General features: G+C 35.5%; 1 protein-coding gene across 3 annotated transcripts in view; it reads right to left on the bottom strand.

The window, feature by feature from the left end:
* The window catches only part of Hectd2 (HECT domain E3 ubiquitin protein ligase 2), a 78,717-nt gene that overhangs the window by 35,088 nt on the left and 23,224 nt on the right, over positions 1–20,405 (bottom strand). For 2 of the 3 annotated variants that reach the window (XM_046450506.2, XM_046450507.2), the window contains exons 3-5: positions 8,332–8,470; positions 7,552–7,654; positions 7,073–7,162 (exon numbers count right to left, since the gene is read on the bottom strand). In XM_046450506.2, coding sequence (XP_046306462.1) covers positions 7,073–7,162; positions 7,552–7,654; positions 8,332–8,470 — 332 coding nt within the window. Of the gene's footprint in view, positions 1–7,072; positions 7,163–7,551; positions 7,655–8,331; positions 8,471–16,670; positions 16,714–20,405 lie in introns of all 3 variants that reach the window. The other variant, XM_058581079.1, reaches the window with a different exon arrangement.

Raw genomic sequence — 20,405 nt, 5'->3', positions numbered from 1 at the left:
TACTACAGCTTTGGGATTCTCAAAATGTCATCCCTGGATCAGGAGCACCAATATACCCTAGGAACCTGTTACAAATGAAAATTCTTGTGTTCTATCCAGGACCTACAGAGTCTGAAACTCTGAATTATAGAAAGCACTTTTATGACTGATACATGCTAAAGTTTGAGAAACACTGATCTAACAGTACAATTCCAATACAATCAAATAACTTACTTACCTTCTTTTCCTGAATCAGTGAAGCATGTTATTCACAAGCCTTTCTAAACAAAGACTGCATGTAAAAGTATTTTAGTTTCTAAACAAAGACTGCATGTAAAAGTATTTTATTTTAGTTCTTAGTTAATTAGAAAAATAAGAGAATAAAATAACCTAAAATTTCTGAGAATTCCAAGTATATTTACTATAAAATTATATCAGAGTTTCTATGTAATCATTCTACAAGATGATTTTTCCAATGTTTATGTGGCTTTACTTGAACTACAGAAGAGATACAGAGGAGCAGAGCCGCTGCCCGCACCCGGAACAGGCCCAGCGACCCGCTGGCGTGGTAGTCACGTAACCCCAATTGGAGTAGGGGCAGTGAAGAGCCGCCGCCCGTGCCCGCAAGGTAGGCAGACCTGCGACCAACCGGCGGAACAGGCCCAGCGGCCTTCCGGCACAGTAGACATGTCATCCCAATTGGAGTAGGGGCAGAGCAGAGCCGCCGCCCGCGCCCGGAACAGACCCAGCGATCCGCCGGCGTGGTAGTCACAACACCCCAATTGCAGTAGGGGCAGAGCAGAGCCGCCGCCGCACCCAGAACAGGCCCAGCGACCCGCCGGCGTGATAGTCATGTCACCCCAATTGGAGTAGGGGCGGAGCAGAGCCGCCTCCCGCACCCGGAACAGGCCCAGCGACTCGCTGGCGTGGTAGTCACGTCACAACAATTGGAGTAGGGGCAGAGCAGAGCCGCCGCCCGTGCCCGCAAGGTAGGCAGACCTGCGACCGACCAGCAGAACAGGCCCAGCGGCCTGCCGGCGTGGCAGACACGTCACCACAATTGGAGTAGGGGCAGAGCAGAGCCGCCGCCCATGCCCGCAAGGTAGGCAGACCTGCGACCGACCGGCGGAAGAGGCCCAGCGACCTGCAGGCATGGTAGACACGTCACCCCAATTGGAGTAGGGGCAGAGCAGAACTGCCGCCCGCGCCCAGAACAGGCCCAGCGACCCGCCGGCGTGGTATACACGTCACCCCAATTGGAGTAAGGGCAGAGCAGAGCCGCCGCCCGCGCCTGCAACGTAGGCAGACCTGCGACAGACCGGCAGAACAGGCCCAGCGGCCTGTCAGCGTGGTAGACAGATCACCCCAATTGGAGAAGGAGCACAGCCGCCGCCCGCCCCTGCAAGGGAGACTTTTCAACTATACAAGAGCAATATAAATATATAGGGGGAAAATTCAATAACACAACAGTTTCACCAAGCAGAAAGAAACGCGAACAGTATGAAAAGACAAGGAAAGAAAGGACCACAAGCAATGCAGGTCAACTCGACTTTAGAAGAGGTAATAGCTGCAGCAGATGGAATGTCAGATAAAGAATTCAGGATATACATGCTTCAGATGATCTGGAGTCTCAAGGAAGACATTAGACAGCAAAATCAGACAATGAAAGATCACTTCGATAATGAATTACATAAACAAATCCAAGAAGCAAAAGATCAACTATACAGGGAGATAGAGGTTATAAAAAACAAACAAACAGAAATCCTAGAAATGCAGGAAGCAATAAACCAACTTAAAAACTCAATGGAGAATACTACCAGCAGAGTAGAACACTTAGAAGACAGAACATCAGACAATGAAGACAAAGTATTTCAACTGGAAAAGAACATAGACAGCTCAGCAAGACTGTTAAGAAACCATGAGCAGAACATCCAAGAAATATGGGATAACATAAAGAGACCAAACTTAAGAGTCATTGGGATACAGGAAGGTATAGGGGTCCAAACGAAAGGAATGAGCAATCTATTCAATGAAATAATACAAGAAAACTTCCCAGACTTGAAGAATGAGACAGAATCCCAAATCCTAGAAGCCTACAGGACGCCGAATGTGCAAAATCATAAGAGATCCACACCTAGACACATTATAATGAAGATGCCCAACATACAGAATAAGGAGAGAATTTTAAAAGCTACAAGAGAAAGGAAGCAGATTACATTTAGGGGTAAACCAATCAGGATAACAGCTGATCTTTCAACACAGACTCTGAAAGCTAGAAGATCCTGGAATAACATATTTCAAACACTGAAAGAAAATGGGTTCCAACCAAGAATTGTGTATCCAGAGAAATTAAGCTTCAGGATGGAAGATGAAATTAAAACCTTCCACGATAAACAAAAGTTTAAAGAATTCGCAGCTAGAAAACCATCTCTTCAAAACATCCTCGCCAAAGCATTACAGGAAGAGGAAATGGAAAATAACAATGAAAACCAACAGTGGGAGGTAGGACAGTAAAGGGGGGGAAAATAATCAAAGAGGAAAACAAACCATGTTTAGTAACAGAAATAAACAAATATGGCTGGAAGAACAACCCATATCTCAATAATAACCCTAAATGTTAATGGCTTAAACTAACCAATTAAGAGACACCGGCTAGTAGAATGGATCACAAAACAAGACCCAACAATATGCTGCCTACAGGAGACACATTTGATAGGAAAAGACATACATAGGCTGAAGGTGAAAGGTTGGGAAAAATCATATCACTCATATGGACTTCGGAAACAAGCAGGAGTGTCCATACTCATATCAAATAAAATAGATTTCAAGCCAAAGTTAATCAAAAGGGATAAAGAGGGACACTACATACTGCTTAAGGGAACCATACACCAACAAGACATAACAATCATAAATATTTATGCCCCAAACAATGGTGCAGCTATGTTCGTCAAACAAACTCTTCTCAAGTTCAAGAGTCTAATAGACCACCATACCATTATCATGGGAGACTTCAACACACCTCTCTCACCAATGGACAGATCTTCCAAACAAAAGTTGAATAAGGAAACTATAGAACTCAATAACACTATTAATAACCTAGACCTAATTGACATATATAGAGTATACCACCCAACATCAAGCAGTTACACTTTTTTCTCAGCAGCACATGGATCCTTCTCAAAAATAGATCATATATTATGTCACACGGCAACTCTTAGACAATATAAAGGAGTAGAGATAATACCATGCATCTTATCTGATCATAATGGAATGAAACTGAAAATCAACGATAAAAGAAGGAAGGAAAAAGCATACATCACTTGGAGAATGAACAATAGGTTACTGAATGATCAATGGGTTATAGAAGACATCAAGGAGGAAATTAAAAAATTCTTAGAGATAAATGAAAACACAGACACAACATATTGGAATCTATGGGACACATTGAAAGCAGTTCTAAGAGGAAAATTCATTGCTTGGAGTTCATTCCTTAAAAAAAGAAAAAAACCAACAAATAAATGATCTCATACTTCATCTCAAAATCCTAGAAAAAGAAGAGCAAAACAACAGCAAAAGAAGTAGAAGGCAAGAAATAATTAAAATCAGAGCTGAAATTAATGAAATCGAAACAAAAGAAACAATTGAAAAAATTGACAAAACTAAAAGTTGGTTCTTTGAAAAAATAAACAAAATCGACAGACCCTTAGCCATGCTAGCAAAGAGAAGAAGAGAGAGAACTCAAATTACTAGCATACGGGATGAAAAAGGCAATATCACAACAGACACTTCAGAAATACAGAAGATAATCAAAAACTATTTTGAATCCTTATACTCCAATAAATTAGAAGATAGTGAAGGCATAGATAAATTTCTTAAGTCATATGATCTGCCCAGATTGAGTCAGGAGGATATAGAAAACCTAAACAGACCAATATCAATCGAGGAAATAGAAGAAACCATAAAAAGACTACCAACTAAGAAAAGCCCAGGAACGGATGGGTATACAGCAGAATTTTACAAAACCTTTAAAGAAGAACTAATACCAATACTGTTCAAGCTACTTCAGGAACTAGAAAAGGAGGGAGAACTTCCAAATTCATTCTATGAGGCCAACATCACCCTGATTCCTAAACCAGACAAAGACACTTCAAAGAAAGAAAACTACAGACCAATATCTCTAATGAACCTAGATGCAAAAATCCTCAATAAAATTCTGGCGAATCGGATACAAAAACATATCAAAAAAATTGTACACCATGATCAAGTAGGATTCATCCCTGGGATGCAAGGCTGGTTCCATATACGGAAATCAATAAATGTTATTCACCACATCAATAGACTTAAAAATAAGAACCATATGATCATCTCGATAGATGCAGAAAAAGCATTCGACAAAGTACAGCATCCCTTTATGTTCAAAACTCTAGAAAAACTAGGGATAACAGGAACATACCTCAATATTGTAAAAGCAATCTATGCTAAGCCTCAGGCTAGCATCATTCTGAATGGAGAAAAATTGAAGGCATTCCCTCTAAAATCTGGAACAAGACAGGGATGCCCTCTCTCACCACTTCTGTTCAACATAGTTCTCGAAACACTGGCCAGAGCAATTAGACAGACGAAAGAAATTAAAGGCATAAAAATAGGAAAAGAAGAACTTAAATTATCACTATTTGCAGATGATATGATTCTATACCTAGCAGACCCAAAAGGCTCTACAAAGAAACTATTAGAGCTAATAAATGAATTCAGCAAAGTGGCAGGATTTAAAATCAACACGCATAAATCAAAGGCATTCCTGTATATCAGTGACAAATCCTCTGAAATGGAAGTGAGGACAACCACTCCATTCAAAATATCTTCAAAAAAAGATAAAATACTTGGGAATCAACCTAACAAAAGAGGTGAAAGACTTATACAATGAAAACTACAGAACCCTAAAGAGAGAAATAGAAGAAGATCTTAGAAGATGGAAAAATATACCCTGTTCATGGATAGGCAGAACTAACATCATCAAAATGGCCATATTACCAAAAGTTCTCTATAGGTTTAATGCAATGCCAATCAAAATCCCAACGGCATTTCTTGTAGAAATAGAGAAAGCAATCATGAAATTCATATGGAAAAATAAAAGACCCAGAATAGCAAAAACAATGCTAAGCAGGAAGTGTGAATCAGGCGGTATAGCGATACCAGACTTCAAACTATACTACAGAGCAATAGTAACAAAAACAGCATGGTACTGGTACCAAAACAGGCGGGTGGACCAATGGTACAGAATAGAGGACACAGAAACCAATCCACAAAACTACAACTATCTTGTATTTGATAAAGGGGCTAAAAGCATGCAATGGAGGAAGGATAGCATCTTCAACAAATGGTGCTGGGAAAACTGGAAATCCATATGCAACAAAATGAAACTGAATCCCTTTCTCTCGCCATGCACAAAAGTTAACTCAAAATGGATCAAGGAGCTTGATATCAAATCAGAGACACGGCATCTGATAGAAGAAAAAGTTGGCTACGATCTACATACTGTGGGGCCGGGCTCCAAATTCCTCAATAGGACACCCATAGCACAAGAGTTAATAACTAGAATCAACAAATGGGACTTACTCAAACTAAAAAGTTTTTTCTCAGCAAAAGAAACAATAAGAGAGGTAAATAGGGAGCCTACATCCTGGGAACAAATCTTTACTCCTCACACTTCAGATAGAGCCCTAATATCCAGAGTATACAAAGAACTCAAAAAATTAGACAATAAGATAACAAATAACCCAATCAACAAATGGGCCAAGGACCTGAACAGACACTTCTCAGAGGAGAACATACAATCAATCAACAAGTACATGAAAAAATGCTCAACATCTCTAGCTGTCAGAGAAATGCAAATCAAAACCACCCTAAGATACCATCTCACTCCAGTAAGATTGGCAGCCATTATGAAGTCAAACAACAACAAGTGCTGGCGAGGATGTGGGGAAAAGGGTACACTTGTACATTGCTGGTGGGACTGCAAATTGGTGCAGCCAATTTGGAGAGCAGTATGGAGATTTCTTGGAAAGCTGGGAATGGAACCACCATTTGACCCAGCTATTCCCCTTCTCGGTCTATTCCCTAAAGACCTAAAAAGAGCATGCTACAGGGACACTGCTACATCGATGTTCATAGCAGCACAGTTCACAATAGCAAGACTGTGGAACCAACCTAGATGCCCTTCAATAGACGAATGGATAAAAAAAATGTGGCATTTATACACAATGGAGTATTACTCTGCATTAGAAAATGACAAAATCATAGAATTTGCAGGGAAATGGATGGCATTAGAGCAGATTATGCTAAGTGAAGCTAGCCAATCCCTAAAAAACAAATGCCAAATGTCTTCTTTGATATAAGGAGAGTAACTAAGAACAGAGTAGGGATGAAGAGCATGAGAAGAAGATTAACATTGAGAGGTGGGAGGGAAAGGGAGAGAGAAGGGAAATTGCATGGAAATGGAAGGAGACCCTCAGGGTTATACAAAATTACATACAAGAGGAACTGAGGGGAAAGGGAAAAAAAATACAAGGGGGAGAAATGAATTACAGTAGAGGGGGTAGAGAGAGAAGAGGGGAGGGGAGGGGAGGGGAGGGGGGATAGTAGAGGATAGGAAAGGCAGCAGAATACAACAGACACTAGTATGGCAATATGTAAATCAATGGATGTGTAACTGATGTGATTCTGCAATCTGTATATGGGGTAAAAATGGGAGTTCATAACCCACTTGAATCAAAGTGTGAAATATGATATATCAAGAACTATGTAATATTTTGAACAACCAACAACAAAAATTTAAAAAAAAAGAATTATAATGCAAAAAAACAACAACAAAGTACATGTATAAAGGCATCAATTGGTGTGAATATCCTTTATATACAGAAATATGAAAAATTGTGCTCTGTATGTGTAATAAGAATTGTAATGCATTCCACTGCTGTCATGTATTTAAAAAAAATAAAATCAATAAAAGATAAAAAAAATCAAAAGAAAAAACAGAAAAAAAAGAAGAGACATAGAATTATATTATTTAAATATTCCCATAAATAATACTCACAGTATTAAGTAAAGCATCATATACAGCATTCACAAATTTAGCATTAATCCCAGAGTCTTCAATGGTATTAAATGAGGCAGCGGCATCTTTCTGCAAATTCAATTAAAGATTTAAGTTTATATAACACATTAAGAACCACTCTTGGTAATATTTGCACCATACTTTTCCTTGAAGTTTTCTATTTTGTGGTCTGATGATAAAAAGGAACTATTAGGGCAAAATTGCTGAAAATAAAAAACGAATACCTAAGAACTGTTTCAATAACTTTCTTTTTTTTTGAAAATCAAAGAACTGGGTCAAACTTTAACACTAGTACAAATAAATATGTAATACATATAATTTAAAAATCAATACATATATATGCTTGCTATAAAGTTGTTTAAATCAATATTGGGTAGAAAATGAGGTAATTCTGCCATATCTTTTTGGGAAAATTCAAAATTAATAATGAATTAAAAATGTGTTGTATGTATTATTACCTTAAATATAGCATTTAATCCAGGGAAAGAATCAAATATTGTGAGATAAAAATCATGTACTGTTTTCCAATCTCCTGATGACTTAGCTTTTTCTACATCTTCCCTAAAATGAAAACACATATTAATCATACATAGATAGAAATATTATTCAGATAGTCACAGCATTCCTTTTTACAAATGTGTGTCACCAAACATGCAATTTAAAATACTGAAATAGAATAAAAAAATCTGTTCCAGTTAGTTAACATAGTTTGTTAAGTTTCGCATTCATCTACTTTAAAAAATAGTTTATTCTTGACATGACCCTTTAATTAGTTACTCTCTTTCCTCTCCTTCATAATAAAATTTATGGAGGTTTTGTTTACACTCTGTGTCTCTGCTTTCTCATTCCCATCAAGTTTTTCAAATTATGCATTTTGGTTTTCTGAATAGTGACATATTTTATAACACTTTGCATAGTAGCTGAATTATTTTTTTAAATGATAACATTTTATTAGTTTATCACCATACTTATTTATTTTTGCCTATTTTGACTCCTATTCTCTTTCTTAAGTGTTTCCTTTCTTTTGCTACAACATATTTAACCGTAACCTGTTATCCTGTTATTCATACATTGGTTTTCACCTTCCACTTGAGACATCTAGTCTTCTATGTCTTCTTTCTTGGCTAATAGCTCATAATGATGCACAAGTTCAACTAATTTCTCACACAAAGAAGTTAAATAAAGTCCTGACATGCAGATGACAATACGTCTATATGTAAGAGTGAATTAAAACTTACTGAAAGTCTTTCATAGTTTTGGGCTGGGTAGGAAGGATAGGTTCTGTAAGGACTGGGGCCTTCATTTCAGATGATAATGTATCTATAGGGATACGCTGCTTTTGTCTAACATCAAGGCAAATTGGTGGTAGGTCTCTCACTGTGAAGTATAAGAAAGCATTCAATATTATTAGTTACAAAATCTTTCCATTAAAAAAATCCCAGGCTAATTCAACATGAACAGAAAGCAAACTATTTTGTATTGTATTCATTCTGGGATAATGTAACAGAAAAAACTATCAAAGTGAAGTGTACTTACTAAGTGAAGTATACATGGGCTTATCCCCACCCTCTTTCACAATAGCTATGAGGCCATACTTTACTTTGAGGTATGTAATTAATATAAAGCTTTTCCCTTTCTCCTTCCTCATCTAAAAGTTGTCTTTTAAGGAATACATTAGTGAGGCTCAACATTTAATGTTTATAGGCTTTTTAATATATGTCCTCTGCAATTCTTTGTTGGAGCATTAGCATTTTCTTATCAATTAGCATGACATTTTAAAACATTTTTTGGAAATATTTGACAATGTGCTGTTTGCCCTTTCCTTACATTTCATAACCTATTAATTGTAAAATAAAACAAATACAGAGAAAAAAAATCTCGAAACAAATGTTTGGCTTAATGAGTAATTATAAGGCATGCTAGGAAAGTGCTCCTTGCAGAACCACTGAGCTAAATCATTCCCAGCTGTTTTTCTATACCTTTTGGTTTATTTCTAATTTTAAAAAATATTTCTAATTCTTTCTTTTAATCTCTCCCCTTATCTCTGAGTTTTTTTTTTATAATTCTGATTTATGTTATTCTTTCAAGCATTATATCATATTCTTAATGTATTTTGGTGGATTTTGAAATAGGATTTTTCTTCCATTTTTGTGGCATGCATTTCCGTGTGCTTTTACTGTCTGAATGGCTGTTAACTTAGTTCCTTATTCACTTTATCATAATAAAATTTTGTAATTCAAAATTATATAATTTGACCATGATTCTTTCATTAATTTTTATTTGTAAACATTATTTCCAAACTTTAAGAACCAGGTTTACCTTTTTTTTTTTAAATATAGAATTCAAATATATAATGGCTTTGCTCTCTGAGATTTCCATACCCTATGTCCCTCCTTCTACTTTCATTCAGGTATCTTCCTTCTTTAAACTCCATTGTCCTTGTGCTGCTCAAAATTTATTCTAAGCTCTGTATGGGACCCTAACTGGAAGGAAGCACTAGTTAGTCTGGAGAATTATCACGGGTTTCACTGCTTCCTTTAGACCTCAGCATGAGACTTCTGCATTCTCCTGCTCTTGACAAAATGATGTCTGGTTTCAGCCTTTGTTCTCAAATCATTCTCCTGAACTTCCCAGTGGATGTCTTTCATTTATTCTAAAGCTTTCCTGTTTTAAGGTCCACCAAAACACAGCGCTTGTGCTTTCTTCTGATGCCTCCTGCCCAGATGGTAACACATGGAAAACTTAAGAGTTTTGGTGATTGTCCTTCTTATCTTTTAGGGTTTATGTGGACATTTTATCAGCTAATTTTGATGTAAATGATGCCCATGATTTTAAATGAAGCAACCCAACACAGGAAGTTATTTATTTCATGAATTTTCCTTCCTTTATTTCATACTGAAAACATTAAAGGCTATGACTTAAGTATAGCTTTATTCCATAAATTATGATGCAGCATTCTTATAGCTGTTATTTCTGAAAACTTCAGGTTTAATTTATTTAACCTTAGATTAAGAATCTATTAAAACATTTTAAAACCACTATCCTCAAATTTCTTTTATTAATTCTAGTTTTTTGGCATTTCAATTGAGAAAATAAACCACAAACTACTCTATTTTGTGAAATTTTGTTTTTAAAACTCTTCTATTTGAAAGTTACAAAATTAGCCTCAGAAAATCATCATAATTAATGAGAAAATATTATAATCATTCCCTTTTAAACAAGACGAAGAAAATAAATAAATAATGCTAGGCCTGATGGCACACACCTATAATCCTAGCAACTCAGGAGGGTAGCATGTTAAAGGCTAGCCTCAGCAATTTAACAAGACCCTATCTCGAAATAAAAAATAAAAAGGACTTGGGATGTGACTTAGGTTTAATTGTCACTGGGTTCAATCTCCAGTATTAAAAAAAAAAAAAAAAAAAAGAAAAGAAAAAGCATACAATCAGCACTTTCATTCAATACTGCTCTGGAGATCCAAGTTTGCACATAAAAAATATATTAGAGACACAGGATTAGAAAAGAGGAAATAACACTGTCACTTGCAAATGATCTGTTATAGACACAGGCAAATCCAAAAGAATCTACAGACACATAATTTGAAGTAGCAAAGTAGGGAGATTTAAAAAAAATCCACAAAATCAATTGCACTTCTAAATACCAGCAACAAACAAGTAGAAAACATAATTTAAAAGAAAAAATGTAAATTCAGGGGCATAATTCTGAGCTCTTTGTACTAAGTACTAATGAATGGAGTATTACTCAACCATAAAGAACGACATATGGCATTTGCCAAGCAAATGGACAGAACTAGAGACTATCATGCTAAGTGAAATAAGCCAGTTCCAACAAGTCAAAGGTTGAATGTTTTCTCTGATTTGTGGAAGCTGACCCAAAATAAGGGATGAGGGGTAAAATAAACAAAGAGAGAAAGGAAAAAAGGGGAGAGGAATTTCATCTAAATAGAGGAAAGATCAGTATAATAGATGAAGGGAATTGAGGGGGAAGAACATGGAATAAATCTGACCAAACTTTTGTATGTACATGTACGGATGTGGCACAGTGGGGACTAGCATTGGGTATATTCACAGAGACAGAGATAGAGAGAAAGAGAGAGAGAGAGATACTGACTTATGGAAAGAAGGGAGGAGGGGAGTAAGAGTTGGCAGGGAAGTGCTGGAGGCTGAATTGGAGCAGGTTGTATTCCAAACTTTTGTGATAATGTCAGGATATATCCTGGTGTTATATATAACTAAAATCAGTAATTTTTTTAAAAATGTAAGCTCTCTAGAAACAAAATGAAATTGTGTTGAGAGATTAAAGACCTAAGTAAATGGCTAGAAATACTATCATAAAGAAGTCACTTTTCCTTGCAATTACAGATTCTATGCAATTCAATAAAAATCACAGTCTATTTTATAACTTGATAAACTGATTCTAAAAGTTATATGGAAGACAAAAGGAGCAAGAATAACCCATGTTGTTTCTAAAGAAAAGGAAAAATAAAAAGAAGAGGTAAAAAAGAGAGAGGGGATCTTGTTCCACCAGATATCCAAACTTTTGAAGTTTACTCAGACTGTGTTTGACTAATACAGGCTCAGGTACATCAACTAATGGAACAAAGAACTCAAGAGTCATATCCAGACATACATGAAACTTCAATATATTAAATATATGGCAGATTACTGAAAAAAAAGAAAAAAAGAACCCCAAAATATGGAAAACATCAAGGAAACAAAATAAAGTCACATTCTGACTCTGGCCAAATGTATGAAGTTTTTAGTCATTCTATCTTTTCCGCCCTATTCTCTTTTTCCTCTATTTCTGGTACTCTAATGATAGGAATGTAATATTTTTTGTTATATTACCACAAGTCCCTGAAACTCTCTTCATTTTTTTCTTAGTCTACTTTCTTTCTGCTCTTTAAAATTTGCTAATTTCTAGTCTTCTATCTTCCAATTCTGTCCTCTCCACTCTACTGTTGAGTCTATCCACTAAGTTTTTTACTTTGTTTTATTGTATTTTCTCAATACTTCTAAATCAATAGAACAGATCAATATTTTACAGAGTTGAAATTCTACAATAATGAAATGCACATTTATAGAACTTAATTCTACTCTAACATAATCAGGATATATTTTTAACTAAGTTAGTACAGCTATATCAATAATCATAGCACAGTAACATTGCTATAAGGTCTTCCTTTCTTCCTTCCTCTCCTTCCCATTTAGAGTGTCTATTTTAGATTTATCATCAACTTTAATAGGCAAAAAAATTAGTGTTTGGGTATGTTTTAAGGCTAACTTTTATATCAGAAGATAGTTTAGAGATGCCAATTTTTCATATACAACAGAAATAGTTTTCAAACTTTACTGTATCTCAGAATTGTCTAGAAAGCTTGTTAAAACAAAGATTACTAGGACCTCTCCAGAGTTTATGTTAGTTAAGTAGGTCTGGGTTGGGGCATAAGAATTTGATTTATAACATGCTCCCAGGTGATGCTCTTGCTGGTGAATCTGGAGACTATAGTGAGAAACACTGTTCAATAGTTTTAGATGAGAGGACAATGATGCCAACAATACAGAATAGATTATTAAATTTCCTTAATTATGTTTTAATTAACTAATTAATTTGATGCTGGAGATTAAACCAAGGGCTGTGCACATGCTAAGCAAGCACAGTACCACTGATTTATATCACCAACCCTTTTCATTTAATTTTGAGAAAATTAAAGGATGGCCTTGAATTAGCCATTTTCCTGTCTAAGCTTCCTCAGTAGCTGATTATGTTTTACAACAGGTCTTAATTATGCTTTATAATTGATTTTTTGTCCTTTACTAAATATGGAAATATTAGAATTTATATTATAAGCATAAATTGAATACAGTTGAATTTATCCACAAATGTTATCTTATGGATTATATATAGAAATTTTATTAATAGGAAAGAAAAGGGTATTTTAGCAGGAAAGAAATAAAGGGATAGTTGTTTTCCACTTTAATACCAGTCTTGTCATTGTTAACTCTATGGCTCCTCTACAGTTTTTCTTCCTCTTTCCTATCCCTTCCCACATACCTTTCCCAACCTAGCTATAAACACCCACTATTAGATACAAACAGACTTATTCAAATATAAATTAACTTATTAACTCACTGAGCACATATACACATTTTTATACCCACACATTTTTATTAATACCATGCTGAAGTAGAAGAAGAGTGAAATCTGAATTAGTAAGAGAAGAAGATTTTGGCAGAGTCTGAATGGGGAGATTCTTATATAAGAGAAAGAATAATGCCAAGATCTGGAGAATTATATTGTGAGGTTAGGACCAGAGACCTAGATGGGATCTATTTTTGGTGCAAAAGGTAACTTGGACTGAAGAATAATGCAGAATGTTAACATACTATGTTAATGAAACTTGAGTCAGAAGGAAAGGCCAAATACTTTGCTCACATTAGTGAATGAAAGCCAAACTACAGGATGTGACATTCAGCTATTAAGAAAGGAAAAATAACAGCTCACAGCTGCTCTCATGTCCCTGAATATCAAGGCATTGTTTCCAGAGACAGACTTTTCTGCCTATTCTCACAGATGGTTTATTAAAATCTAATTCAAAAGAGAAAAATCAATAACTATGGTTAAGGAGATTAATTAAATCTCAAACTAATACCATAAATAGAACAAGCAAGTCTTTGTTCTGTCATATGCAACTTTGTCTATAATATAGGATATTGTAATATACTGAATAAAGCAAAAATATATTTATAAGTGAAAACCTGTCATTTAGGTTTAATTCAGTCCATACTTGGGAATGCTTTGTGCTAAATTGATAAGCAGTAATCATTTTCCATTTCTTTTAATACACTGTTGCCAATTTTAGTTGGTTGCTTAGAAACATGAGGTAAAATACTTGAAGCCAATGTAAGAATAAGGACTGTGGTGCAGGCTGATGGTTTATCTAAAAATGTGAAGATCATAATACAACTATGTATAAGGGTGTAAGAATACCAGCCAAATTTTGCTGGCTCACTGTTTTCAAAGTCTGACTTTGATTGGAAACTAGTAATACATTGTTTTCCACAACTTCAGTCACCAATATGAAGACTGGCATTTTCAAATGGCCATATGATTAGGGGACGGTAGATTGTTTCTGGATAGCTAGCACAGATGGCAACAGCAGGATTAGAGGAAATAAGAGACTCTAAGTAGATTGAGTGTTCAGTAGGAGAACCTTTTCCTCTCTACTGCTGGAGAGGAAATCTTGACATAAAAAGATTTGCGGCTGGTAAGACACTCTTACCATAAGCTTCATATGTAATGGAAAACACCAGTTTTAGAAATAGAGTAAAATCCTTCTGGTATCTGAGTTACTAAATTTGATAATCCTAGACAAGTCATTGAGTCTTTAGGCCTCAGTTTTGATGTTATAAAATGAAACAAAAAGCTTGAGTTAATTGCTCTTAAGGTTCCAAAGAAGAAATTTAAAGGCCAACTTGGGTGCTAATGGAAGAGGTTTACTGAGAGTAGCTCAGCTTTTCTCAGCTTAATATATCAATGCTTTAATTTTTTGTTTTTTAAAATAGCCTTTTTCAACAAAAATAAACAATGACTGTGATTGTTCAAAAACAAAACAGACTCTGATTAAACAGTTTGTAAGATACACTTACAAATTAATCGAAAAGCTTAAAAGAGTCCCCATTACAGTGATGTATAAATTGATCTGTAATAGACAAACTGAAGAAACTTGAAAACCTAAAATGTATAAGTCATCTAAAATCCTGATTTTAGTTATGTTTTTCTGTCCTACAATATGCTGTTAGGAAAAGTTCTGAAGTAATAGTCAAACACTCTTGCCTTCACTTCACAGAAGAAGAAATACGATCAGTCAACAAATATATGAAAAAATGTGCAATACCTCTAGCAAATAAAGAGATGCAAATCTCTTTCATCTCACTCCAGTAAGAATGGCAATTATCAAGAATACAGGTAACATTAAATGTTGGAGAGAATGTGGGGAAAAATGTACACTCATACATTGCTGGTGGGACTGAAAATGGGTGAAACCACTTTGCACACAAGTATGGAGATTGCTCAAAAAACTAGGAATGAAACCACCATTTGACCCCAGTTATCCCACTCCAAAGTATATATCCAAAGGATTTAAAATCAGTGTGCTACAGGGACACAGCCACATCAATGTTCATAGCAGCTGAATTCACAATAGCTAAGCTATGGAACAACCTAGGTGCCCTTCTAGAGAAGACCGGATAAAGAAAATGTGGTATGAGCTGAGAAAATGTGGTATGAGCTAGGTTGTAGCTCAGTGGCAGAGCACTTACCTAGCACACGTGAGGCAATGGGTTCAGGCCTTAGCACCACATAAAAATAAGTAAATAAAATATTGTATCCATCCATAACTAAAAATATTTTTAAGAAAGAAAATATGGTATATATACACAATGGGGTATTAGTCATAAAGAAAAATGGCTTTATGACATTTCCCATAAATTGATGAATCTGGAGACTAACATGCTAAGTGAAATAACCCAGTCCCCCAAAAAGCCAAAGGTCAAATGTTTTCTCTGATATGTGGAAGCTAAACCACAATAAGGGGCAGGGAGGGAAAGAACAGTAGTTCAGTGATTAGACAATGGTGACTGGAGGGAAAGGAGGGAAGATAGGCAAAGGAAAAAGAGTATAATGAATCTGACATAATTTTCCTATGACCATACATGAAAACATCATAGTGAACCTAACCATCATGTATATCCACCAGAGTGGGTCCTAACTAGAAGAAGATATATGCCATGCTTGTGTAATTATATCAAAATGGATTCCATGTCATGTATAACTAACAAGAATCAATAAATTTAAAAAAAAAATCTATCTTCTTTTCCTGGATCTATATATTACATTCATAGATACAGTAATTAAAAAATATGTCCATAAATTCTTTGATGCTCCTTCCATAAAAAGACAGAGTCTAATTCTCTTGCCTTTGAATATGGGCCAGTTTTAATGATTCCCTGCTAATTAACAAATGTGACAGAAGTGATGCTATATGACTAGGTTGTAAAAGGCAATAAAATTTCTTCTTGGGCTGGGGTTGTGGCTCAGCCGTAGGTAGAGTGCTCGCCTAGCACATGCAAGGCCCTGTGTTCAATCCTCAGCACCACATAAAATAAAGAAAGAAATAAAATACAGGTATTTAAAAAAAAATTTCTTCTTGGCTCTCTTTTTTGGGATGCTTAACCTCGAAAGTTAGTCACCATACTGTGAGAAAGCCATGAAGCTACACAAGTAGGTCATATGTAGGTGATCTAGCCCTAAACCCATCTAAGGTCCAAGCCTACAGCAAGCATCAATGATCAGACACAGGAGTGAGCAGGTCCTTGGTGATTCTAGCTACCTCAGTCTTCAAGTCACTTCAGCCAATGCTCAGTAGAACAAAGATGAGCCATCCCCACTGATCTTCACCAAAATTACACATTTGTGAAAAAAATGTTACTGTTTTAAGTTATTAAGTTTTGAGGTGGTTTTTTTATAATGCATTATAGACAACAGAATATGTTACCTTGTATAAGTCATGTCATCTCTCAGAATCTCATATTTCTCATCTATTAAATAAAGGAACAGATGGAGGTTTTTCAGGTTAAAATGGCATATCAAGGACGGACATTTAATTCCTCCAAAAATTCCATTAAAATTATAGCAAAAGGTTTGTTGTTTTAAAGACAAATCTTCAAAAACAAACAACAGACCCTAAAAAGTAAAAAGAAGCTAGAAAACACAGACAACTATTAACACTCACTTAAAAGACCTGAAACAGCCAAATACCAAGCCTCAACAAAGAAAGATTAAAAGTAACTTGTTTTACACTGCAGATTTCTTAAAGGAGACAGAATCTGGATCTGTGGGTATAAATAGGGAGGCTAAAATAAAAACACAGGTGAAAACTAAATAAAATGTTAGATCCCTAAATTTTCTCCTTGTCCTTGGGTCACTATCCCTCCTCCATGCCTACTCCAAAGGAAGTCTGAAATTTTACAATATTCAGAGAGGGTAAAACAGAGGTGCTTTGGACAAGGGTAACACCAGACACAGATGAGATTGTAAGATGAAACTATAACAGGAAATGAGGCAGTAACTAACTTAGTTGAATACTGAAAATGATCAATCAAATAAGAGATTCCCATCCCTCTTCCCCCAGCAAACGGATCACCTTGTCTCTGACCCCAAACAAGAGATTAGAAGAAACTTTCTTGGGGAATATGACACCTTCTTGGGAGTCCAAGAAGGAAAAAACTAAAGATACTTACCTTACAGTTCCCCCAAACCCTCCCATATTGTCCTATAATGAAGCTTATGGTCAACAAACTAGGCTTCAACTTCCATCATCTGTTTGCTCGCCTACTATTAACCCCAGGCAGAAAAGCAAGGATTATAAAACTTCTGATGAAGCCTTTAATATAGAAGGTAGAGACCAAAACAAACAGACAGAACTTGAAGAAATCAAAAACCATAAAGGGAGAAGAAAAATTAAAAAACATATAACTGATTTGCTCAGAGGGACAAAAGAACATGAAGTAAGATAATGCTAAAAAAGGAAATATTGAGTGAAGAATTCTTGATAATTAAAGACACAGAAGCAGAAATAAAATACTTAATATAAGGGGTTTGAGAAAATTGTCTATACATAAAGCAAAAGAGAAAGGGAAAATGATAGTGGGGAAAATTAATAAAAACAGGAGTCCAGGACTGGGGTTGTGGCTCAGTGGTGGAGAATTTGCCTCACATGTGTGAGGCACTGGGTTCAATTCTCAGCACCACATATAAATAAATGAATAACATAAAGATCCATCAACAACTAAAAAAAAAAATTAAAAAAAAGAAAAGAAAAACAGGAGTTCAGAGGTCATGCATTTGAATTATAGGAGATCCAGAAAGAAAGTATAGAAAAAGCAGAAGTCATCAAAAATAATTTTTAAAAATTTCCTGGAAAGGAAGGACATGAGCTGTTGGATGGAAAGAGCCTACCAAGTACGTGGCATGCAGGATTAAAAACAGACTCACGCCAAGACACATCACTGTGCAATTTTCAAAACCCTGAAAAAAACAAAGAGTTCCACAAATTTCCAGACAGTAAGTTATAGAGACAGAGGCAGAGATACACCTATCATAGTCAAAGGATTAGGAATCATAGTGGCCAAAGACGAATTTCACTCTGCCCAGACTAGAAGAGAGTGGCCTGAGAATTAGTTATCTTTGATGTCTGTTATCACCAAAATCCTGACTGCCTTTGTACTATTGATAATTTGTACTATTATTTGTACTATTCTTTTCAACTGAAGATAGAATGAACAGATGAGCCTGGCCCAGATTTTGTTCTTATTCTTGGTGTGGCTTGCCAGTGGGCTGAAGAAGTTCCTTTTCTCCTTCTTGCTCTGCTATCTGAATCAGCTGAGGACAGTCCTTTCCCTCACAGGTCTAACCTACAGTACCCTAAAAAGCTGGAGTACTGATGCTAAACAGCTAATACATAATACATAATCAAATAAGCTCTGCCAAATGTCCCAGTAGGTATCCTTTGTTTCCCAGGATTCACTTGCAAGGTATCTATACAAAGGGGAATAGCAGCTTCCTCTGGACAGAAGAGTTTGGCAATACAATTGGGGTGGGTTCATTGAGGCTTTTAAAATACTGGTAGTGTTTCTTTTCTTGATTTGAGTGGTGAGTTCATGCATTTTAATTTTATCATTACTAAAACATACAGAATGTTGATTACATTCAAAATGTGTGACACATTTGAAATTTTAAAAAACCCACACCATTATTGCTCTTGTGGTAAAATAGAAATCCTGCCCCATCATAATCCCTTCCCCAATCTACAGGTATATTATATAAAGTATATAACTTACATAAATTTATATAGATTATATAGACTATATATAATCTATATAAATTATATAATTTAACATTATATAATCACTAGTTTTTATAAGGCATGAAATTGAATCCTTTTTAAATGCTTTTCTTTCATGTATTCTTATAACCTTATAAGGTTATAAGATGTGTGTGTTCATAAAACATGAATGAATGTTCTTTTATGGATTTAATTGTGAAAATTATAGAGTAGTTTTTTGTTTATTTGTCTTGATTGTTTTTTGTATTTTGCTTTTGTACCACAGATTGAACCCAGGAATGATTGACCATTGAGCCACATCCCCAGTCCATTTTTTAATGTTTTTTGAGACAGAGTCACGCTAAGTTGCTTAGGGCCTAAGTTGCTGCAGTTGGCTTTGAACTTGCATTCCTCCCGTCTCAGGCTCCTGAGCCGCTGGTATGACAGGCACGTGCCATTGCACCCAGCCAGTAGTTTCTTAATAATACTCTTTTATAGATAGGAAAATAAGTACAGAGAGGTTAAGTAACTTTTCTAGCATGGTACAATTTATAAGTTAGAGCCAGGATTCAAACCCCACCTGAGAAGTTACAAAACTTATTTCCACTATCAAACAAAGCCCCAATCTTTCTACCACAAAGTAGAAATTAGTAAACTATAAAATGTCCAAAAAGTGAAAACAAAAATATTCACAGGGGATTAACCAAAATTAATATATTGGAAAATTAATCTTTTAAATAAAACTTAAGTGTGGAAAATATAATTATATATCTTATCATGCCAAATTTCCTCATTCAATAAATGAGCAAATGAAGTCCTATAAATAGCTGTTTAAGATCACACAGTTATTGGTAGCTGACTTAAAGTCTTGGTTCTTATTTGATATCGTAACTACCAATGTGTTAAGTACCAGGCAGATAATAAATAGACAATAATCTTAAGGATCCCTCTATCAGTTCAGTATTTTGGTACTGCTTTTGACTACTGCAATAGCAGCAGGAAGCTGAAACAGGCGAAAAACCAGAGTGCATTAGTCATAACAGGTGGTGTTTATATCACTGTTTATAGGATGACTTTTCTGAACATTTAGCAAAAAATAAAATTAAAGGTGGGAGGGATAAAGGAAGAAAGGGCAGGGGAAATCCTTCTTACTCATAAGACTTAAGCCATCAGAGCAAGTAAAACACTATATTCATTGGTTTTTAGAGATGGACATAGAAGTTCAGTGATATATGTGTCATAAAACATGAATGAATGTTCTTTTATGGATTTAATTATGAAAATGTTCGGATGTTTTAATAGAAGGTTATCTTTAATGAAACAGATGACTTGTGCTGGATTATCTTACAGAATTCATTACAGCTTTAAAATGGGTTTTTCATTCCAACAAGGTAAACAGGCAGAAAC

This window comes from Marmota monax, unplaced genomic scaffold (assembly GCF_021218885.2).
Source record: "Marmota monax isolate L192 unplaced genomic scaffold, Marmota_monax_Labrador192_F-V1.1 WCK01_AAM20220418_F8-fsc00004, whole genome shotgun sequence".
NCBI lineage: Eukaryota > Metazoa > Chordata > Mammalia > Rodentia > Sciuridae > Marmota > Marmota monax.
The sequence above is the reverse complement of the archived record's forward strand: the minus strand, read 5'-3'. Positions and strand labels throughout refer to the sequence as shown.